The sequence below is a fragment of the Micrasema longulum genome, unplaced genomic scaffold (assembly GCF_059751315.1).
Source record: "Micrasema longulum isolate JH-2025_06_02 unplaced genomic scaffold, ASM5975131v1 h1tg000305l, whole genome shotgun sequence".
Classification (NCBI taxonomy): Eukaryota; Metazoa; Arthropoda; class Insecta; order Trichoptera; family Brachycentridae; genus Micrasema; species Micrasema longulum.
In genome coordinates this window covers 406,962-431,294 of record NW_028277509.1, presented here as the reverse complement: position 1 = coordinate 431,294, position 24,333 = coordinate 406,962, and the positions used below count along the sequence as shown (strand labels likewise).

General features: G+C 31.5%; 3 protein-coding genes across 6 annotated transcripts in view; 2 read left to right on the top strand and 1 right to left on the bottom strand.

The window, feature by feature from the left end:
- The first annotated feature begins 55 nt into the window (after nucleotides 1-55).
- Nucleotides 56-6,414, top strand: Rbsn-5 (Rabenosyn-5). 3 transcript variants are annotated; one of them, XM_088224706.1, is made up of 8 exons: nucleotides 56-173; nucleotides 284-729; nucleotides 1,511-1,658; nucleotides 3,218-3,435; nucleotides 4,333-4,530; nucleotides 5,103-5,288; nucleotides 5,701-5,817; nucleotides 6,179-6,414. In XM_088224706.1, exons 2-8 carry the CDS (start codon nucleotides 307-309, stop codon nucleotides 6,269-6,271), a joined length of 1,383 nt encoding a protein of 460 aa, XP_088080832.1. In that variant the 5' UTR covers nucleotides 56-173; nucleotides 284-306; the 3' UTR covers nucleotides 6,272-6,414. The 3 variants fall into 3 exon arrangements, with proteins under 3 accessions (XP_088080832.1, XP_088080831.1, XP_088080833.1); XM_088224705.1 differs by lacking the exon at nucleotides 56-173 and having other exon boundaries at nucleotides 180-729; XM_088224707.1 differs by lacking the exons at nucleotides 56-173; nucleotides 5,701-5,817 and having other exon boundaries at nucleotides 180-729.
- A 974-nt stretch (nucleotides 6,415-7,388) lies between these two features.
- Nucleotides 7,389-9,890, bottom strand: LOC148282698 (dynein axonemal intermediate chain 4). Its single transcript, XM_088224704.1, has one exon. The coding sequence runs from the start codon at nucleotides 9,791-9,793 to the stop codon at nucleotides 7,532-7,534; it is 2,262 nt and encodes a 753-aa protein (XP_088080830.1). The 5' UTR covers nucleotides 9,794-9,890; the 3' UTR covers nucleotides 7,389-7,531.
- Nucleotides 9,891-14,250: 4,360 nt separating this feature from the next.
- Nucleotides 14,251-24,333, top strand: part of LOC148282697 (uncharacterized) — a 75,960-nt gene continuing 65,877 nt past the window's right edge. The window contains exon 1 of one of the 2 annotated variants that reach the window (XM_088224700.1): nucleotides 14,251-15,159. In XM_088224700.1, the coding sequence (XP_088080826.1) occupies nucleotides 15,117-15,159 (43 nt within the window). In that variant the 5' untranslated portion in view covers nucleotides 14,251-15,116. The remainder of the gene's footprint in view (nucleotides 15,160-24,333) is intronic. The other variant, XM_088224702.1, reaches the window with a different exon arrangement.

Genomic DNA, 24,333 nt, shown 5'->3' with positions numbered 1-24,333 from the left:
AGGCCAACCGCCGACACCGACAGGATTTAGTAGGTATTGGTTAGGCCGACAATATAATCAACCTTGTTATTTTTAAAAAGAGTACCTATTTAGTTTATGTTAGGCCTGGTTACAAAAGTGTACACTCAATTACATTAAAAATAAAATATTAGACGTCTGTCAAAAGTCAAAAGGTGTTTGACGTTTCCATAAATTTATAAATTAGCTTAAGCTGTCATGTGTCATCTCAAATTAATAGTTGTATAGTGGTTTCTTTCAAACTTTAATTTAACGAACATTTTAGATTTACAAGCACACAACCAAAAAATGGCAGAAGCGTTGAATGATGACGGCATTTTAGAAGGCTTTTTGTGTCCGATATGCAAAGCTGACCTGAAATCACCCAACCAATTAACGACACATTTTGAGACGTTACATCAAGAAGAACAGGATGTATTGAAATCTCTAAAGGTTATATTTGGCAAAGCCAAAAAGAAAATACTCAACTTGGATGAAACTGCATTGGAAGAATTTGACCGAACTTTAAAGTTTACCCCGGATAATTTCTCAGATTTCCACGAACCCCAAGAACTTGGATGTTTCAGGAACATTTCCGATGACTTCAAAATCTTTAGGTCGGCGAAATTAGAGCGATACGCTGTCGAAACTAATAAGTTACTCATACGGTTAGATAAGCTGGTGGCTAACATGCCCACAGATCAAAGCCTTAGGAAACATCATGAACAAGAAGTAAGGACTCATGCTATTGTTTTATTAAATGTAAATTATTAAACTTCACCTTTAATACACCATTTGCTTCAGATGGGCTCTGCGGTGTGGTCTGGAAAGTCATCACACACCATAATTACTTAAAAAAAAACATCAATATACATTTTTATGTTTCGTTTGGCAATTTATTTAAGTTTATTGACCGAGCCAAAATAATTTTTAAAAATTCACACATAATCAATATATTGCACTTTATTTTATGGTGAAACATCATGTGATATTTAAATTTCGTGTGACATTTGTTTTTTTTTTTAACCAATTTCGTTTTTGAATAATTTTAAAATGACAAATGAGATGAAATATTAATTTTATTGGTTTATCAATATCCATCCCATAAACAGCACCTAATTTTTTTATTTTTTTTTTATAGTAAAAAGAAATACTTCCGTTCTCATGATTTACCCAAATATTTAATTTTGAGGGCCATTTTCAACGAGTTGTAAATAACTCACTATTAAAAAATGGCCATCAGGTTGGGGTAGAGAGTGGGATTCGAATCACAGGACCTTTGAGCCGTGAGTCCGAGACACTAGCCACGGCACCACAACCCGATTGAAATAATAAATCATTTAAATTTACACTAAATTGCATTGGATTGCTGAATGCTTTTAAACCAATTATTTAAAAATTTGATAAAGTAATAATACTGTATTTATCAGTAATTAGTAAATGTTGGATTCAGTAGATTGATTTTGAATCATCCTTTAATGCCTGTTAAATTCATTATGTATTGTTTGTTTAGATAGTTCCGTGGCTAGACGGGTCATCTGTAAAATTGTGCCCAGGATGTGCGAAGGCATTCAACATAGCAAGACGACAACACCACTGTCGATTATGTGGATCCATTTTGTGTCATGATTGTTCCTGTTTCTTCGATATCAATATTGCTAGTAAGATAATCTGTTTCACAAATATATTTTCCATAGTTCATAAAGATTATTACTACTATTTTTTGCACCACAACAGGCCAGTAGGCCTAATTACAGTGGTGAGTTACGTCACAAACACCGAGGCTGGAGAAAAATCACATTTAATTTTTGTTTTCTAACCAGGAATCAAACCCGAAACCTTCTGTGTGGGAGTCAAGCATCTTAACCACTATACCACCATTATATTTTAAATTAGACATTAATGACTTGCTATTGTTAAGTAAAATAAACCCTTTGGTATATATTAAACTAATGTATGTAAATATATTGAGTTTTTCTACTTCCATTTCTTGGTGGAACTGCATTTTAATTATAATAATAAAAATACTTTATAGTTTTATTCCACTTTTATTTATAATTTTTTATAAATTTTTTACCTGTGACCGGGTTTCGTTGTGACCGACATCGTCAGACTGGTGGGAGACTAAACAAAACTAAATTCTTTTATTTACACAATTATATAAAATCATGATTTACAACCCCTGCTTGCACTTGTATATAACTTAGAAATTTGTTTAGTCTCCCACCAGTCTGACGATGTCGGTCACGACGAAACCCGGTCACTGGTAAAGAATTTATAAAAAATTATAAATAAAAGTGGAATAAAACTATAAAGTATTTTTATTATTATAATGTATGTAAATAAATAAAAATAATGATTAGGCATCTATAGTAATATAAGGATTGATAAAATAATAAAAGACACAATATTTTTAAAAAAACACAAAATAAATTATTGTTTTAAGGTTCAAAAATGAATAAAAGCATGGTAAACATGTTGTTTTTTTTTTAATTCTCAGGTATAATGGGATATAATCCAAACAAAATGGATTTTTTACCCTTGAAAATAGACGCACTGTATCTGAATTATGCTTTTTACATAAATTATTAAATAATAAAGTAGATTCTTTTAACCTATTCTCAAAAATTAATCTTAATGTCCCCTTTCGCGTGACAAGAAATAAGTATTTATTCCATCTGCCAGTCTGTAGCACTAACTATGCACAACACTCTTTCCTCTATCGTTCTTGCTCTAACTATAATGTTTTTTTTTCATCTATTGATATATTTTACATACTCCTTAATTTATTTAAAAATAAATTAAGACTTATTATTTCTGGCTGCGATACAATTCCACTTACTATTTAATGATGCACACTCCTGAACACTTACTCCCACACTAATACACATAAACACACACTACACTTACTCTCATACAAATACACATTTTTTTGTTGTAACACAATTTAATAATATGTATGATTTTTATTTAGAAACTTTGCTGGTCTGTCTTTAAACTGTATTTTTAAAAAAATGTTATTATATCATTGTCGACTGTTTGTTTCTTTAAAATAAATAAATCATTATTTAAGTATTATAAATTTAGAGAATTTTTCACCATTCCACAACTACCGAGATAAGTGTTCTGATTTTTGTATAAATCACTCATTTCTACCCATAAAAATATCATACAGTTTTGAAGTTTTTATACTAACTTAATTATCATGCGATGATTTCAGGATGCATGATTGATCCATCAATAGAACTTACCAAACTCCCTGCCAACTCGGATCCTACAAAAACTGGTCTGCGACTTTGTGAGCACTGCTATAATTTGATTGAGCTTCGCAAGCAGATGCAAGAGAGTAGAAATTCTAAAACTATTCTAGTGACGGGCTACGAACAAATGCGAAGTATTATGGAGCAAGCATCGCCCGCTGCAGCTATGTATACTAAAGTAAATAATAGTTTATTTTAAATAAAATAAAAATATTTATTTGAAAACAAGAACTTTAATTTTGTTATGTGAATTTCTAGATAAACTCTTATATTTAAAATACTATGGTAAAATAGTTTTACTTTTTAGTTATTTTATTTTATTCACAATACTTAGATCATAATAATTACAAAATTAACTTTGTTAACTCCAGGATTGTACAACAGTAATAAACAATTATTACACAATTCAAACATAATTAAAAATAATTTTGATCAAGATATTCAATAACGTATAAGAATTTGTTATATAAAAAAAAATAACACAATAGAACTACATTTATCCGAATTCCAGTCATTCAGATTCAGTCATCAGGATCGTTATCCGGAAATAAAAAAATTGAGATGTTATAATAACAAATAAAAAAGGGCGCTGGCGTCTGGTGTGTTACTTTGTCGAAGCAATTAACTTTGCTGGACATGTTTAAGTAAGTTTTTATGTAATAAAGTCTGACATTCATTAATCTGGATAATTGGAGATTTACTGTTATGACAAAATATAAGAATATAATAAAATTAATGCATACAATAAATTAAATATAATCAATAAATGCCATTAAGGAGCTTTTTATTCACATCTCTCACTGGAAAATCCAATCATGATTCCCCTTTTTAAAAATTAATCTCGTTTTTAAAATTTGAAACATCAGCGTGAAAATCTTTTTAAATACACCTGTAGATGGACAGTACTGCGTGTCCGAAACATGTCGTGTTAAATATATAAACTCAGTGGACTTAAAACAAAGTGTTTTATTTATACAAGTGAAAATCTTAGTTGGACTACACGAATTTTCAGGTTATTAATCTTTAATTTTAATTTTCATCAATACAGTATCACTTTATCTTTTTTTATTTTCAGATGTGTTTAAGTCTTAAAGCTGGTGACACGACGTACCATTTGTCTGATGCAAATATTCTAAAAGCAAGAATAGCGAAGTATGCAGAGGGCATCGATAGTCTAAGTAAACAAATTGCAGCTCTACAAATTGCTCAACCAGGAAGTCGAACGCATAAATTACAAATTGCTATTCGTCAAGCTGCAGTTCACTTCACAAAAGTAAGACTTTTTTCTATCCAGAATTAATTTTTTAATATTTTATTATAAATATGAAAAAAAAAATGTAGGCAAATAAAATTGATTTAAGAGTCCCCCTTACTAGAAAACCTGTAAGGAGGACTGTACAGTGTGAATAAAAAAAAAGTAACATGTTTTAGAATGTTGTATGATTCTTACTTGAAGCACTTATACCAATAGATAGATGGTGCTGCCACTGCTGCCTTACCTGTGAAAATTTACTCCATATTCAATGCCAAATTAAAATTAAATTATTTCTCTTTCATAGTTTGAATAGGCTTCCAAAATAAAAATTTGCCTTTAAACTATTAAAAATTAAAATAAATCGCAATTAAATCAAAAATATGTATTTACCCAAAACTCGAAGATACAGGGTTGGTAGTGTATCTTCATAATAGCTCCGGAGAATTTATTTTTAACTATACCATCATAGTGAAGGTATGGCTTCCGTACTTCCGATTGCAATTGCCTCCCCTGGCGTAATAAAAGTTCTACTCTCTTTCACCTTCCAATCTTTCAAAATTCAAATGATATTTAAAAAAAATATATTGTAGGAAGAACTATTGAGATTAAATCCTCTTCCAAGTGACGCTGAAATAACTGAAATACGAAGGCTAAAATGCGAAGCAGCTGAAAAGCGCATAGAACAAGAGAGACGGCAGGTGCAACTGAACCTTGCCAAAAGGCAGGCTTTAGAAGAGCAGAGTGGACTCAAGAGGCGAGATACAGATGGATGGACAGTTAGTATTTACTCACGGATATAATTTTGTTGTAATTTTTCTATAATTATTCTTACAAATAAGTACTAAATATTGACTATCAAACAACGAATGTCTGTTACTATTATTAGTATACAAGTATTAGTATATACTAAATGGTATTCAGATGCCATTGCATGCGAATTTTATTAGAAAAATATTATAATTTTGGAGCACTTGAATTGCAATTAACTTTAATATATATTTTTTTAAATATGTATCTCGATTTATGGTATCTGTTTTTAGGGATTGCTATTCCGCGATTTTCCTTGTATAAAGAACTTTTTTTTCAATCATTTCCTATGATACACAACACTAATTTGAAATAAAAACGTTACAGTTATGTCATTTGTATCTTGCAAATTGTAATTACATATTTTTTCTTTTTTCTCAGACGGTAAAACATAGTGATACTCTTCAAGATGGTGATGAAGATGATCCATTAGTTGAGCAGATGAATATTATAAGAGGTTATATAAAACAAGCTCGAGAAGAATTAAGATTTGAAGAAGTAAAAACACTTTTTACATAACATTAAAATTATTGTTTACTTAAACTATTTTTACGCCTGGAATAATTTGAAAGATATTTACTAACAATCATAGACAAAAAATATTTTTTACTAAATGTAGTATATATATATATATATATATATATATATGTATATGTATATATATATACATATACACCTGTATAAAGCCCGACAATGTAGGTTAATTTTTTATAAGTATTAAAGTTTTTACTTGTATTCGTTTGACATGATAACACCTGCCAATCATTTCAAAGGTGCTAAGAGTCTGGAAATGAGACTACATGTTTTTTTTTAATTGACCAAAAACATAACTATGTTGACTTTTGTATTATTTTTTCAGGTGGCAATACTGGAACAAAATCTTAAAGAGCTTAAACACGAGTACTATTTACAAAATTTGTACACAGGTCAACCTAATGACAAGAATTATTGATATTTTACATCTTATGTATGATATTATCAAAATTATAAGAATCTGATTTTTATAAAAAAATATTCTCTCTTCACCCATCTTAATTATAGCTAAGCCCTGCACAATATTTATAAAGCATAAATATTATATCATTTTCCAATAAATTGTGGTTTTAATTCATTCTATGTTATCCTGACACCGTATAAGGTTTCAGATCGATTTTAATTTGCATCCTAAAAAAAAAGCTTATAAAATATTAATCGGCGCAATTCGACTCATTTAAAAATATATCTTTTTAACGGTTCATGCCATTAGTAAAGTGTATAAAAAAATAATTAATAAAAACAAAATACAAAGCACTTCTAATTATTATAATTATTTTGTTTTGCACCACAAAACAGGCCAGGAGGCCCAATTACAGTGGTGTATTACATCACAAAATACCCAGGCTTAAGAAAAAACAGATTTTAATTTTTGTGTTCTCTTCGGGAATTGAACCCGGAACCTTCCATGTGAGTCAAGCGTCTTGACCACTACACCACGGAGGCCAAATATAAACAAAAAAATACCAAGACAAAATAACAGAAGACTATAAATCAAATTTTGGAGTGATAGACGCAATGTACCATAAAGTATTCATAATGTTTTCATTGAATCATTAATAACAGGGTCAAAAATTTTGAAAATCCGATGACGTTATGAGAAAAATTTACCCTAACCTCATAATATTAAGGAAAATTATTTTAAAAAACTGTGTTGTATTTACCTGGAATTTGGAAGACAACTGCTATTCTTTAGGCCTTTGTAGCATATTATTATTTTTGAAAATAAATCCTGAAACCTTATGCATGCAAACTCAACATGTTAACCACTATATCATGAGATTTAAGGTGCTGTCAAGGGTCAATATGTAATTTTGTGAAGATATTTGATATTTTCAGGTTTAAGAACTATAAAGCTTAAGACTCTAACGGCAATCAAATATAAAAAGAACAAGAAGGAAAGCCGTAGTAAAAGATTTCAATAAATAACGTAAAAAAGTATTTTTATTTTTTTTCAGTGTTTAGTATATTTTGACTGCTACGGGGTTTTCTTTTTGATTGTCAGGACAACTCACCTATGAAAACTAGTGAAATTATTGGTGGAGTAATTTCATGTTTACAAAACTTATAAAAATCATAGCGATGAGAATACGATACATAAAAATAAAAACATTTTTTTGGCTTAATTTGATGTCTATTAAAAAAAAAAAACATTAAACTTCCTCATTGGTTTAGCATTCTATTTAATTGCCTTGTTTGCTTTTCTGATTTGATCCAATACTTGCGGTCTTATTGATAATATTTTATGTAATGTATCCTCGAGTATTTTGTCTTGGAAGTCCTCAGCCTGTGCAACACCGAGAAGAGAAAACATATGTACTCCTCCCTTAATATCTGATACAATCAAGTTTTTACCATTTTTTGTGAAAAGCACCTTCGTCAATTTAGAAAGGTTTTCTGGCATTTTCAACACTAATATTGCTGTGTCTATTTTCTGTCTAATGTTCCAAATGTAAACACTGGTCCCACTCACCGCAGCAATTATGGTAGAATGAGTTGGACAAAACACAGTTCCCATTATAGGATTCATGTCTTCTGTTGTCAGTACAACTAACGGTAAAAAGACATCTTCTTTCCAGACCTTAACCGTCCAGTCGGCTCCGCAAGTCAAGAAAATTGTCTTGCAATAATGGGAGAATTGCATTCCATAAACTGGGCCATCGTGTGCTAGGAAAAAACTTATGTGCTGATTTACATAATTTGTCGAACATTTGTATACATATCCGTCTGATGTTCCAGCAAAATAAATATCCGGTGAAGTGGGATGAGGGCAGTAAAAATGACCAATTGTATTTCTTAAAATTGGAATATCATTTGTTGGACACCAATCTTCCTCATAAATATTTCCGGTCTTAATATTACTGTCTGTTCTGATTATTCTCATCATGGCGGCACAGACAAAATCTTTAGTTTTAGTCTGCAGAAAACAGTTTATCCTTCCATCTTGCCCGATGGCGATAACTTGTTCTACATCGGGGTGGAAGTCTTGGGCGTGAAACCATCTGACATGCCAGACAGGTTGAAATGTTGGAGAAGATTGCCGACTACTACTGACCACGACTTTTTTTTCAAAAGATGTTATATCTAAAATAGATACATCACCATTATAAAATCCAATTGCTAATAAGCTGGGATTATCATTAGAAAAAGCCATACTGGTTATAGGAATTTCAAAGTTGTATAATTTTTCAGGTTGTGTCGGATTTTTTATACTCCAAATGCAGATGATCCCACTGTTAGTGTCTGCATATTCAAATTTACCATAACCAACTCCTACAATATCTGAATTACCCGTATTGATACACATGGCTGTAACAGTTCTGTTGTCTATTTTGTGATAGCCAAAAGTCCAAAGCAAAATTAGTTTGTACTCATAGTTTTCTTCCAAAACATGAGAATCCGAACTGACGAGACCTTTAAAGTCTTCTTGTTCTAAATTAAAATTATTATTGGCCAGGATTCTCTCCATCATCATTACAGCGTTTCGAAAAGCTAAACTTCTGAATATGGTTTTTAAATCAAATTCTTCTTTAGAGAGAAGTGAGTCTGTCCTTTTTTGATTTGATTCTTCAAATTCGACACTGTCAAATGGATCAATAAAATTATCAGTCTTTTCTAAAGACCCATAAGAGTCGAACATATCCCAAACAGATGCAAATGCAGAGTTATTGACTTTTTGCGTTCGAGCAGCGACTGTGTGCCTGGTCTTCAAAATAGATGCCAATGTTTGAGCTTCAGTCGTGATGGTTTTACGATTACGTCCTTTTCCAATGGTTAAATAGTCATAGAATTCATTTTCCTTCTCTACTAAATCTCCTTCATCGGTTCCTTTAGCCACTGTTATACTGGATATTTCAAATAAATAAATTGTATCAGTTTCCTCCAAAACAACTTTCATCTCCCTGGGAAATAAAACTTTAGAAGACATTTTGGGTAAGTAAAAGGCTGAAGGTGCAGCCGTAAATTGTTTTTCAGGTATATTACCAACCTCGCATTTTACATCTTTATCTATTTTAATTTTATCTAAACTTAATTGGGTAGTGATACGATTTTGAGCAACACTTTGATTCTTAGATTCTCTAGCAAGCAGGATTGATGATGTTCTGCTAATAACTTTTGACTTTCTCGAGGCAGTTGTTTCATTATCTAAATCAATCTTCTGACTATGGGATGTGTGTTGTTCAGTTTTTATTCTATTCGGTGTGACATCTATATTTTCGTAAAAAAGTTTTAATGTTGGCTTTTGGACCGGAGCTTCAAATGTTAATAAAACACTCTTCCCGGTTCTTGATTTGACTCTACTCTTTTTCTGTCTTCTGGTTTCCGGAACGTCTACAATGTCAGAAGTGTCTGCGGTATCCGGATCCGGCGTATCTCGGGTGTCTCCGCTGATGTCCGCTTTTCTTGATCCGCCATCTTCGGAGTTTTTGGAAGAATTCATTTTTGTTAAAATTTATGTTTGTAAAATATTTATGTGAATAAGTAAAAATGAAAAAGATATAAAATTTTATTCATTCTACTTCGTCACAGGTGGCCAGTCAAATACGAGTAATACGACAGTTTACCTATTATATATTTTGTTTGATTCTTATTCATTTTTTAAAAAAGCATTTTGTGAAAAGGTAGCTACCTAAGTAATTTATAAATTTCACTCATGGGGTTTTATTAATCCAGAAAATTTTATATTTTTATTGTTTTAATTTGTAAGTTTATTGCATATACATAAATATTTATTACCAGGGAATTTATATAACACTAGTGCATTTTAAAATGGGGTGAAGTGACTAATACCCGTATGCAGAGACAAAACTTAAGGTGAGGAAAGTACATTCTAATCTCAAATGCGGAGAATAACCCAAAGGTGAAGACAATAGAATCCTACTTTCCTCACCTTAAGTTTTGTCTCTGCATACGGGTATAAGTGTCCTCTCTCCATCTAACATGGCTTTGCCGCGCTTAGCCTGAGATTTTTTGTGTTCAATTATAAATAGTTCTTTACAAATATTGAACGATTATTATTTAAAAAACTAAAACTACTTATTTATAAATAAATAACTAACTAAATATTAGAATAGGAACGTATTTAATACGAGCCATATTTTTTATTATTATAAGTTTTACGGGAATACCTACGAACGAATAGGAGATGCGGCGAACAGCGAAATTATAGCTAAAACGAATTACGATACGAGTATTGGCAATTGCAGAAAACGAGGAAATCATGGTATAAAATATATTTTTTTAAATGTTAAAAGTCTAAATAATCAGCGTGCTTGCATGAGAAGATGTATGAATGGAAAGGAAGCGAAATATGTGCGTAAATATAAAGTAGTGTGGCATTCCTGTCCGCCTACGCGAACTGAGTGATGGTTAGTTTCGTTATAATTATAAAATAATTTTAATTATCATTAATAATATTACTACTCTACCAATTTTAAGAAGATTTTAACCACGATTAAATATAAAATAATTTAAAATTAGGTATTCTCACGAGAACGCAAATTTCAAAGTGCATAGGTTTTTATTTTTATTTTTAAAGAAATAACCCGCTAAGCCTCTATTTAAGAGTTTTGTCAGCGGGCGGGAAAGAGAGGATATGGAGGGAGGTTATAAAAATACACCACAACGCCCAGACCAATGAGGAACTTCAGCCCTACGGGAAATTGGGTCCAAAAAATATTTTCTTATGCGAGGTTAAAATTAGAGCATTAAATTATACGGCAAAGTTTCTTGAACATGTACAAAAAAAAAATTTTTTTTAAGTCACACGCGGAGTAATTTTAGAAATACAAAACTTTAAAAAATCATAGCGCTAATAATAAGATACATAAAAATTAAAAAAATGTTGATTTAGTTTAATAGTCAATTAACAAATATGTATTTTTTAAAACCACTGAACATCTTCATTGAAAAAAACAAACAAGAGGCCTAGGCCTTTTTCCTTGCAACTGGCGGGAATCGAACCCGCGATGCCAGTTTCACAGAAGGCCGTTTGACCAACTGAGCCACGGCGATGTAAATCGTAAAGGTGGCGTATTACTCAACATCATTAGATGGTTAGCTTATTACAACAGAGACAGATTTTTTTGAGAAGGGAATATGAAAGATATCTAGGCATTTACAGGACTAATAACATGTCATTGGCTGGTTTTGGTCTACAAACATTTGGGCAACATCAAAATATGTGTAATATATGACCTCAAAAAATATGAACTTTGATTGTTTTACGCTAAGGAATAGGGACCTACCTCCATAATTAATTAGGTATAGATTTTTAATTGTGCGTCAAAAATTTACTTCAGCCTCTTGTCCTTCGACCTAGAGTTTTTTTTGTTTTGCGTTTATATTTAGATTTAAAAACATAAAAATAAACAAACCTTTTTAAAACAGGAAATTATGAGAACTTTTTACACTACGGCGAATAAAACGATTTTTAAAAATCTATCTAGCCATTTCTTTTTACTAAAAGACCCATTACCTTAGATTAATAATTCGTGTATATGACGGTTTTGGTTTGGGCTTGCAATGAGGAAGTTCAGCCCTACGGGAAATTTGATGAAAAAAATGTTTTCGTAAGCGCGATAAAAATTAGACCGTTAATTGCAGGGCAAAGTTTCTTAAAAAAATGTATGAAAAAATATATTTTTTTTATAAAAACGAGCTACTTTGAACGATGTTACTAGTTCATATGAATCAGCCAATGATAAGAGAGTTGTGAAAGATTTCCGGTTTACTTACCGTCATTGGACCAATCGGCAGAACTGACCGGGAAGGAGTGGAAAAGAGACGTCACAAGCGGAGTAATTTCAGAAATACAAAACTTTAAAAAATCATAGCGCTGATAATACGACACATAAAAATTAAAAGACTTTTTTGGCTTGGTTTAAAATTCTATTAAAAAATATTTAAAAAACATTAAACTTCCTAATTCTCAACCAGAGTACACACGTCCCGTAGTATTGGTGTAAATTGTAGCTAACTTCATAGTTGATAATCATAGAAAGATTTTTTCCGTATGTAACTCTAAGCCTTACCGTGTTAAAAATAAAATAAAAGATATGTAGGTAATACCGACTACATTTTCAACTTTGTCATTTAAAATGAGACGTTTCGCTTTCGTTTATTTCTGGACCACTGGCATTGAATGAAAAACTCTTGTGACATGAATTACGGCTTTCAATACAAAATATATAATAAGTATCTTTCGTTCTATCAGTTTTTGACCCTTTAAAAGACGTTCTAAAAGTAAAAATTAATGTTAGTAGATAAAAGTCTAAGCTAGAAAGAGAGGCTTTATTTTTTACACACCAGAAAAAGTTAATCAGTCACCTTTAACAGTCTACGAGAGTTTAACATATTGTTTTATAAAATGAACAAATTCTCACCTTATATATAATCTGAAACCGCTTTTTTAAAGTGTCTTGATAAACTCAATAAATGTAGCCAATTAACAAGTTATCGATTAAACGGGTTGTTGCCATAGCTAAGTTAGCAGTCATAATTACACGAAATGCGTATACTTCAACTGTATAACTAAAATAAATCCGATTATTTATTTATTCATATATCAACGGTTCAAAGAACCTTTTACAATAAAAAGTTTTACGGAAATAAACACAGCAGTGAACAATTCATTATGTAATATATAATAAGAATATAACTATATAATTCAACTGAACAATTAAAACTAAAGAAATTAGTTAAAGTAAAATATTTTTTTTAAAAACTGCAAAAATGTAAAGATACATAACATATCTAAAATGACAAATAAAAGATAAAAATTAAAGTGGGAAAATGTTATGTTCTAAATATAAATATAACAAAGTAAAACTGAGCAATATGCAAAAAAAAAAAATTTATTGAGTTTAAAAATCCTTAATTATTTTCTTAAATATTGCATTTCAATTAACGGCACATAATGCCGTTTACATATGAGGTGAAAAATACTTCATTCAAAAATATAGGTACACAGGTAGAGTTAAGTTAAAAGTAAAATAAAGTATTTGAAGTTAAATTAAAACTAGCAAATAAATCAACAGTTATTTAAAAATGTGAAAAGTTGAATACATAGTAGATAAAAAGATATATAATATTTTTGTAATATATTTTTAAAAATAAAGAAAAATAATTTGCGTAAATAAAATAGTTTTTTTTTAAAAAGCAACGTATTTATAAATCTAATACATTTACACGAATCGCCTCGCAGATTTTATTATTGGGGTTTAAGTGATTTGGTTTGGTTTGGTGACACCATGATTTGGTCTGACACGTTTTGTATAATATCCGAATTATGTTTCCAATAATCATGTGTTCATTGTACTATACGACATTTCTTAGGCATCCAGGTGTTTACTAACTGAGATGGATATGTTCTCATCATCACTATGGCAGCATCATCTGCATGGCATGTGATGTTAATGACCTTATCTCCCTTAGTAGATTCACTCCTTTTTTTAATTCTTAAAAGCGATTTTTTATAGATATTTATTCTGCTTGTGTAAGAAAGGGTTTTAGGCGTATATATTGTTGTTGTATATTTAGTTATAAAGGTGCTAAACTTGCTTTGTTTCTTTGTTGTTCTCCATATGTGTTATTTTCTAAATGCTAATATTATTTATGTCCCGAATTGAGTTGTTGTTACTCCTGGGAATGTAATTCAACGTATTTTACTTGTAAAATACTTTGTGTTATATGATTTTTAAATAAAATAAAAATCAAAAAGTAATTTGAGTGCATATTTATGTTTGAATTTTCCTATAAATAATCCTCGATGTCCGAGAAGTCGCTCAAGCCCGGCGCGTGCTGTTACGTATGGGATGCCCTCTGCTCGACTCGGCAGAACTTGGCGGAGCGAAACGTTATAAATCTGAATATCTTCCGTGCCCATGTGGACGCGGTGAGTGAGCTCGATAACATTGCCATAAGTGGTTGAATGCATGGAGGTACAGCGGAGCAATCTAACCGTGTCTTGTACAATATGGCTCTCCGCGGACCCAGCCACCGCACTTCCGGTAAAGGGAACAATACCGTCCACGGGGAGGTAGGATGGAGACTAAACTTGCCAGTTCTTCATCACAAATATACGTTACCAGTAGTCATGATGTAGAGACAAGTGTGGCTACTGAATGGCGGATAATTGCAACAGTGCAAACGAGAACTAGAAGTGATCAGTTGGCGGTTGGTTACAACATAATTAATCTTTATGCAAATCACCGAGTTTGACGGACTTTTAATTTCGTAAACAGTGGTAAAAGCAGTGACATATTGTAATATTACATTTAAAAAAAAACTCACGACTACCTTTGAATTGGATCGTGCTATTCAAGAAACTGCAAACATACCATTGATACAAACGTTCCAACCAAGACAAAATAGTTTATTTTAATAAACCGTATTATTTTTCTATTTATGGAAGAAAGTAGATGGGAAAAAAGATGGCTGCAAGTTGCAAGACACAGAACAATCGTTTAAAAAACTGGTGACATTACTAAGCAATTAAATAAGCGTTAATGATCATTATTTCTCGTTTGTCGATCATACAGTTTATGGTCAAACGACATCACCTTTAATGTAATTTCTTCGATTAATTATTGCACGTTGTTCTGATGTCACTTGTTGATAAATAAACTTACTCTTACGTTTAACGTGTAATCAAAACGAGAAAATATATATTATTGTGTTATATCACACGAGTTTGTCTGTGAAAAGAATCCATATTTTTTGCGAACTCTACTAGTTGCGATAGGTGCTGTGTTAAATGTAAAATGCTGAAAAGAGTTAGAAGAATTCTTCTGGGACCTAAAACTGGTAAGAAAACTTAATTTTATCCACGACCAAATATGCCTTGCACAATATTATGGAAGATATGAAAACCTATCATTTCTGGTGAGATATACATGTGCAAATTATATAATAATTCTCGACTGTAGATTGTTGACTTAGTTTGTATCTCTAAGATTATACATGTGCATACTACCACCCTAAATGATTATTGAATATTTATTTTATTTCCTAATTGTTCATTTATTTATAATATATTATGGAAAACCTAGTCCCTACTCCCCCCGACTGAAGTCCTACTTGAGTTGAGACGAATAGAGGACTAATACAATAAACGTAATAAAGTATTTTAAAAATAATTATTTAGACTATAACAAACAATATTTAATTTACATGAAATAAAATAACACCAGTTTAAATCATCAAAAAAAGAGTTTCCAACGCAAATTCCTCCTCTTGAGAAAAAATCTGAACATTTTATTATGCACTAGCTTTTACCCGCAATTTCGCTTCCGTGATATTAGGGAGAAATTAGTTAGGATATTAATTACCTACTTGTGTCGTTCAGCAATTTTTTTTCGGGACAGAAAGTAGCTTGTATCGACTGCCGGTCCTCCAACTATCGCTATGAAAAAATACGACGATCCGTTAGTCCATGGCCTCGTCACACGTTATTCTGTTTACAAATAAAAAATCCTTTTTGAAAACCAAAACGAAACCAAACTAACCATAGATAAAGCGAGTCAGTTATAGAAATTTAAAGAATTAATTACAAATAGATTCTTTTAGACATCCCACCTTACCGCCTACTCATTTTCAAATAATGTTGCTGATTGTAAATATATATATTTTTTCTTATTGTACTAAAATTCGGGAAAAAAATAAAGCATCCTATTCTACTTCTGTCCTCTCCGGCTATCTTTACGCAAAAAAAATGTCAATCGGTCCTTCCGTTGATACGTGAAGAAAACACAGACAAACAAACAAACAAACAAACACATATTGAAAATGTATTATTTTATTGGAATTCAACCATAAACAAGTACCTGTAACTAAGTCCCTAATTAAATTCAATATTTGAATATTCAAAATTTTTAGTTTTGGAATTCAATCATAAACAAGTTCCTAGGTAACTGCATATAAGTCTTTTTCATTTCATCCGGACAGTTTTTGCACGCTTTCACAACAGAGTAATTTTTATTTTATTATTATTTATTTATTGACGGACTTATACAGTCCATTCCAACAATGGTAAACATATTTTCTAATACTGAATACAGGTACAAATGAAATAAAATACAACTAAATAAAATGAAATTAAGGACAAAAAAAATAATTTCAACCTGAAGACAAGATCTGGTCTATCTTAGTTCTTTATTTTCTTTTAGTTCCGAATTAAATGTCAAGGTCACGTCAAAACCCGGCTGGCAGTTAAAGATTGACTAAATTCGCGTTAAGCATGAGTTGAGTTTCATAATTTTAGAATGTTCAGGGTAAAACGCGGTCTGACTTTTCTTTATCAACACGAATTCTCGTATTTTATCTATGGATTATGGCACTAGAGTAGTAATTTTTCCATGGTTTTGATTTGAGCACGACGAAGCCTCTTAGCCAATCACATGAGGAGATAAATCGAAAAACTAACGCTTATTACGAATATATAAATAGCTCAAAAAAGACAAAAATAAAAAACGTGTGTCCTTATTTACGAAAAAACGTTTGCTGAACCAGATTATAGCAGGCAAGCCAATTTTCGGACAGGACAACGTCTGCGGGTCCGCTAGTATGTTATAATAATCGTCTAAATGTGTTTTAAAATATTTATTTATCAATATACACGGCACGTAGTGCCTTTTACTTTACAAAAAATATATATTGTGTAGAAATAAACACTTCAATACAGTAGATAAAAGAGCAAAAAAAAAACCTATGCATATAAAGTTTATATGTACATATTATATCACAATGGTTTCATTCAATGAACACGCTAACATATTGTGTAAAAAAATAAAAAGGAATAAAAAAAAACATTAAAAGGAATATAAAAATTAAAATTAAAAAGTACGAAAAATGTTTTATAAATATTTTTTAAGTTATTTTTTAAAAAAGGACAGGTATTAGTATAGTTCATACATTGAACAAAAAAAAAACAAAATTACAAAATCTAATTTAAGGAGAAAAAATGTTTTTTTTAAAGTTCAAAATAAGAATCCAATAAACATATAATATATGTTCACTCAAATATACAAAAAACCAGAAAAAAGGTAAAGAGAAAGCAATAAAAAATATAAAAAAAATATCGGTACATAACTAGCTTGACAAATGTAAGTTACAGTTCACCATCTTTGAAATAATTCAAAAGAGTTGATTTATACAAACTGTACTTTATGTTAAATATATCTGCAACATCAGAATAGTTATTGCCGAGTACATGAAGTCGGTTCAGAATAGCGTTATACGAGTATATCGTTCGCGAATTATTGTTGCAACTAAACGGAGGTATTTGACGAGTCATTCGTCAAATACCTTGAAGTTAATGTGCGCTTATACATTTGGGCAGTCCCATGTAAAGTTGACAATCTTAATTAAATTCAATAAAAGTATAATTTTTCTTCTTTCGGTTAGTTTTAACAAGTTCAAAGTATTTAATAGGAAATCATAGTCAATAAATTCACATCAAAATATGTTCATTTAAAAATACACATGCAGTTCGCGTAAAATACTTTTCTTAATAAGGGTTGTGTAAATCTTGATCATTTTAAGATAACCCGTTGGATGATATTACTTACAGTGTTGTACCACTATTTTTATGGTTATTAATGTATTATAAATAAGTATAAGTGCGTAAAATACCGTTTCGTGAAATTCCGCTTTGCACGCTGCATAAGGCAATAACCATTTTAACAAATGAACCCCGGTCGTGTCTGCAGGACAAAACACGAGGGGGGCATTATACCGAAAACCGTGTAATCAGACAGCATTCGCAATGGCGCGGGCGGCTTGGTTTATTCTTTCCTCGGTGCGTTTTTACACACAATTTGTAAATGAATACCTCGGCGAGCGGTCGCTCACGACATGTCTAAACACTCTTCGTCGTGTCTTCTCTCCATACTTGCGTGTACTCGTACCTTCTCCGATCATCTACCTCTCCCTCTTCGTGGACACGATGATGTCTGTGATGTCACGCCCTCTGATGTCTGTGGCAGCATATCAACTAATTAGGGTAAATGTAAAAATCGCGGGGAAAAATATTCACCCCCCGTTCGTTGATAGTGTTTACTCGGCGACTTTACTTATTAAAATTCAAACGTCAGCGGCTAATAAAAAAATAAATAAGTAGGAGTATCTTATCATGAGTGACAAAGAATACTGAGAAAGTGCAGTGGTTTAAAAAATAAAATATTAATACACTATAAAACTAAGCCAAAAAAATTATGTGTCGTTAAATTACTTCGCGTGTGACGTGCAGCCGCGCGCTTTGGTGGGGGGTAATTATTGTTTCACGGAAATAGCCTGTCCGTATATCTCCGTGACAATATTATTTAACAATGTCCTGTCCAACAAATTGTTGTTCACACGTGGACAATGGTCGAGTCCTGGGACAGAACAGTATTGTATTGTCCATGTGTAAACGATACTTACATATATAATATAATATATGAATGATGAATGGTGATATAATTTTATATGCTGATGACACCGTACTGATCATAAGGGGATTTTCATGGGACGAAGTAAATTTATATCAATTATAGATAATAAATCGAAAAAATGGTTCGATGACAGTATTTTGTCTCTGAATATTGAAAAAACATATTACATCACTTTTACGTTGAAAGAACAAGTTATACCTTCTATAAATATTTGTATCCACGCTACAAATGCAATGAAGGATATCAGGATATCATTTTATTATGATAATTGCATCCAAATGACTGGAAAAATAGCGTAAAATAAGGCATAATACTTGATAAAAATATAAAATGGAAGGAGCAAATAAATAATATTGTAAATAGAATTAGAAAACTTATACTTACACGGTTTTTCAGGGCCAGACCGCGAAACTTCAGAGGAACATTCCTCATAACAAGCTTTAAAAAAAGTAATTTTTTCTATAAAGTCATTTAAAAAAAGAAAGAAAAATTATGACCTCAAAATGGAGTTAATCTTTAATTTCTCGAAATAGCATCCCTTCCGCAAACCGAGGGGTAGGCGCGTCCTCGGCAAAAAAAATTCGATAAAAACGTATTTGACAAACGAAGCCATACGCACCAGTAGCTCAATCACAAATAACAATCGACGTGCTAATAAGCGGACGTGACAACAATTTCTATCCATGGTTGTTTATCGTATTTGCGATCACAATGGAACATCCGTGAACACCTAATATTAAATGTCAAAATATTTGCGTTCCGCGACGTATAATCCTGCTGCGCAATCACATATTTGAATTTCACCGGTGTAAATATGAAAAATATTCCAAAACTGCTATTTTTATTTATTTATTTATTATTTATCATGCATTATATTGCATTCAGCCGGCGGTTGGCAAGCCAAATCGTCGCGTTGGGGAAACAAGGTTCTATCTGACAAAATTTGATTTTTTACATTGAATTTAAGGAAAGGATCTGATTAAGATCCACAAAAAACCAAAGCTGTTTGTAAACATTAAAAAAAAATATTTATGCAAAAAAAAAAACATCTTTCAATTTTTTTGTAAATGCATTCTCCTTGAATGCAACCCAGGTACATCGATAAATAACACATTTATGCTCCTTACTTCTTTTTTACATGTAAGATTGAAGATTTTAATATCTACGAACACGCACAGCGCAAACACCCATATTTCTCTGAAAACCGCACGTAAATCGGTCTTAACCATTTTGTAAGGCCCTGAACGGTTCACCCTTTAGGAGGAGTTCAGTGACATCACACTTACAGTGGAATTATATATATATATAAAAGATCGGTTCTATCTACATTAAAATTTCAAAGAAAAACGAAATCTATCCTTAATTATTATTAAGTTTATTATGACAAAATTAATAAAAACTATTAGACAAAATAACGTCTTTATTTCAAACTTTCATGTCTCAAAATTTTTTGAATCCACATAGGACCTTGTTTCCACATCGCGACGAAATGTCTAGAAAAGCAGTCGTCATAGTAATTGTAATTTAATTTTCCCTTTTTTTTATCGGATACTCCTTACCATTTTGCAAATGTTATATTTTATTATTTTTATAGTAAACGCCGATTTTTCGCCAGTGAACTGTATTTATTTACGAGGAAAAAAAAACAAACCGACACGAGCGTTGACTTAGAGATTACACACGCGTTGACGTATGACTGCGATAACTGAAGCATGTGCATTATTGTTCATTGTGATCGATAGTTATTTGTGATTGAGGTACAGACTTGGACATGGAAAGCGGCTGGGTAGGAGAGGCTTACGGGTTTGGAGAGGGACTGCTTTTTTTTCTTCTTTAAATGACTTTTTGGAAAAAAATTATTAGGATTTTTTTAAAAGCTTACCATGAGGAATGTTCCTCTGAAGTTTCGCGGTCTGGCCCTGAAAAACCGCGCAAACCCGCCACAGATCTCCTTTTTGTTCTGCAAGTTCTAGAACCAACTATCACATGCACTCGCCTATCCCTAGGCTCCATAGATATGGCAATCAGTATGAGGACATGGCTGATATATTTGGTTCTGGACTTGATAGTTATAAAACGAGTCTGATTTCTTTTTTTCTCTCGCAATATTATTTTTAAACTTTTCTCTATATTTAAAAATCTTTTTCTTTTTTTTGTTTTTTCATATTTATGTATTTATTTCGTTAATATTTTTGGTTGATTATGTGTATTTACCTACTTGTTACTATTGTTATAGTTATGCAATTTTATAATTTTTTGTTATGTTTTTATATATGTTTTTTTTTTTTTTTTCATATTTATGTTCAATTTATGTTAAAGGCAATTTATGCCGTTTATGTAAAATAAATAAATAAATTTGTATTTTTTAGACATAAAAAAATTAAAATCAATTTACTTTACATTAGCCCAATCCATATTACAGTACACAATAATCAGATAGGGTGGTGCTTTAAAACCAATATTTTACCGGTTGAAAAAACACAAAAAATAATTATAAAAGTTATATTAAAAAAGCCGCCTACTTTTCCCACTGACCCACTATTTAAAAAAAAAAATTGTTTACTTCAAATCAATAAAGACAACATAAATAGTACTGTTTTAACGTTACAAAACGTAAGTACGCGGCCCATAACTATTGGGTAACATCTTAATTCCAAAATTATAAACAACTACAGCACAACATCATTATACTTGCAGAGGAATATTTTTCTTTAATGAAATGAACAAAGGAAATAAATAATGTAGTCAGGAATACAATATATTTAAGAAAAAGGTAAAAGGTTTTATTTATAATTCTTTTTTGTGTAGCCCTGATTGAAAACACCGTTCATTTATTTTTTTGTAATTTATATGTTACTGGCGGACCTGACAGACGTTGTCCTGCCCAAACGTTCACCAAACGTTTTTTTGATATTCGAATTTTCGATAAACTATATAATTTATTAATGAATGCGATTTTTAAAAATGTATTGAATCAGTTAATATTATTTTAGTATTACCAAAAATCCAGTAAAAATAAATAAATGGAATTATACGGAATTTAGGGAAAGAATATGATTGGGATCCATAAAAAGCTAATGTTGTTTGTAAACATTTAAAAAATATATATTTCAAACACAAAAATGCAACATCCTTTATTTTTTTTGTATTTGCATTCTCATCGAATGCAACCCCGTTTTTTCAATGGGAAAAATATTTATTCTCCTAACTTTTTATACAGATTAGATGGAAAATTTTAATATCTACGAACACGCGCAGCGCAAAGATCTGCATTTTGCTGAAAACCGCACGTAAATCGGTTAAGCCGTTTAGGAGGAGTTCGATGACATCCCACGCACAGAAGAATTATATATAATTCTTCACACTCAAAATATAAATAATTAAAAATTAAATAAACTAATTATTTTAAGACGTCACTCTCCATCATGCAAACAAGAATTGTTTTGGGTATAGGTTGATTTAAAATTATATTTAGTAGTAATATTGTATACTTTTATATATTTTTTTATTAAACTAAAAAAAAAACTCCGTTAATTTTACATTGTAATCAAGGCCCTTGTATGTTTCAGTCCAAATTCAGCCTTGCTTCACCCGATTTATCGCTGATTCAGACCTGGTCCATTACTGATCTAGCTCCGATTAAATCCTGGACTAACTGTAGTATTTTGTTCCTCCTTGATTCTATCTTGGTCCATCAATCAACTACCATCAGTCCTTCCTGATGAAGTCCCGACCCAACCCTGGTCGAACTGTGCACCTTCCTCTGCCTCAGTCCTGATCCAATCTGACATCCCCTATCTGCCCTGGCCAGCCCCGAATTAGCACCGGTTCAGCCCTGATCTAGCCCCGATGCCCCCCTGATCTGGCGGTCGTGAGAACGCCCCGAGAGGACCGGACTTCGTTATCCATAAATTACGACAGTTAATGTGTAGCGTTTGCAACTTGAAGTGCACGATATTATATTTATTTATCGATGAAAACATTATTATTTTAGTTATGTGTGATTTATTGGCATGGCAGACGTTTTGCCTCTCGAGGATCGGTGATTATGCGGACGTTAATGGAAACACCAGACACTTTTATAGGTCTCAAAGGATCAAAGGTTAATTCTTTTATTTTAATTGAGTAAAAATTCAACGTCGAACAAAACTGAAATAAAATATAAATTTTATTTGTAAAAGAACTAGAATATTTATTTATTCATATTTTTTACTTAAAAACTATAATTAATAATAAAAAAATGTGACCACACTTAACAATATACTTTTTTAAAATTACAATTGAGAATACACAAAGAAGATTTACTTTTAAAAAAAAACGAAGATAATTAACAAATATTCAGACAGATTTAAAAACAAGGTATTTATGTACATCTATATTATTTATATTACAAAACACACAATGAAAATAACAAAAACCTAACATAAGCTATACACTTGTGGAGCAGTTGATTCAATATTGGTATGGGCGAACGGCACAATCCATTTTACTTCTACCTAGCTCCACTGTCCATTTTTTTATAGCCTTTTAAAACATTTTCTCGTTATTTATTGTTTTAATGGATAGTGGAAGTAGGTTATAGATTTTAATTGAATAATGCTCAAAATCCCTTTGTCCGAAAGTGGTTTTAGTTTGTATTTGATTCAGAATAACTACCACTGCGTCTGAACGGATCAAAAATACAGCTAATGAATTACAATATTTTGAGTTTGTCTAAATGTTTGTAGATAAAGATTTGATTTCACCCCCTAGATAGTCATTAAGATCAACAATTTACAACATCGATGGAGAACGTTTTAGATAACGTTTTAGAGTCGGCCTCGTGGTGTAATGGTCAGCGCGTTAGCCTTCTATGCGGGAGGTCTCGGGTTTGATTCCCGACATGGTTGATATGAAATATTTATTTAAAAGATTGTTTTCACACCCAGAATATTTCATAGTCCCTGGACTGGTACCTGAAGCGTAAGACTGATCATCTTACCTTCATGTTACAAAAAAAGATACGCTACGATTGGTGTACCAAAGTAGTGCCCTATGCACCATTAGGTGCGGAAAGGGAATGATGATGATGATGTGTCTGGGCGGATCAAAAATACAGCTGATGAATTACAATATTTTGAGTTTATCCTAATGTTTGTAGATAAAAGACTGGATTTCACCCCGTAGGCGTAGGGATCATTAAGATTAATAAATTATAACATGGATGAAGAACATTTTAGAGAAGGGAATATGGAAGTCTAGGCATTTACAGGGCTTATGACATGTCATTGGCTGGTTTAAGTGGCCACTTTACACACTGTGTAACATTCACTAATTTGCCTATGTTCAAATATCCACATTTCTTCAATTCTGCCAACTGTTGATTTTAGTGAAGTTAAAAAGCTGAAACCTTTATATCTGTGAAGAGATTTATTGGACTGACTTCACCAAAATTGCAGAAATATGGATGTTCAAACATGGGAAAAATAGTGAATGTTACACAGTGTGTAAAGTGGCCACTTAGACCAGCCAATGACAGGTCTTCTCTTAAACGTTCTTCATCCCAGTT

What these genes read in the sequence shown, in the direction of transcription:
- Rbsn-5 (XM_088224706.1), top strand. Translation starts at nt 307, where the DNA reads ATGGCAGAAGCGTTGAATGATGACGGCATTTTAGAAGGCTTTTTGTGT. An exon ending in CTTCGATATCAATATTGCTA is followed by an intron (nt 1,659 to 3,217) that starts GTAAGATAATCT and finishes CGATGATTTCAG; the next exon opens with GATGCATGATTGATCCATCA. An exon ending in AAGAATTAAGATTTGAAGAA is followed by an intron (nt 5,818 to 6,178) that starts GTAAAAACACTT and finishes TTATTTTTTCAG; the next exon opens with GTGGCAATACTGGAACAAAA.
- LOC148282698 (XM_088224704.1), bottom strand. Translation starts at nt 9,793, where the DNA reads ATGAATTCTTCCAAAAACTCCGAAGATGGCGGATCAAGAAAAGCGGAC.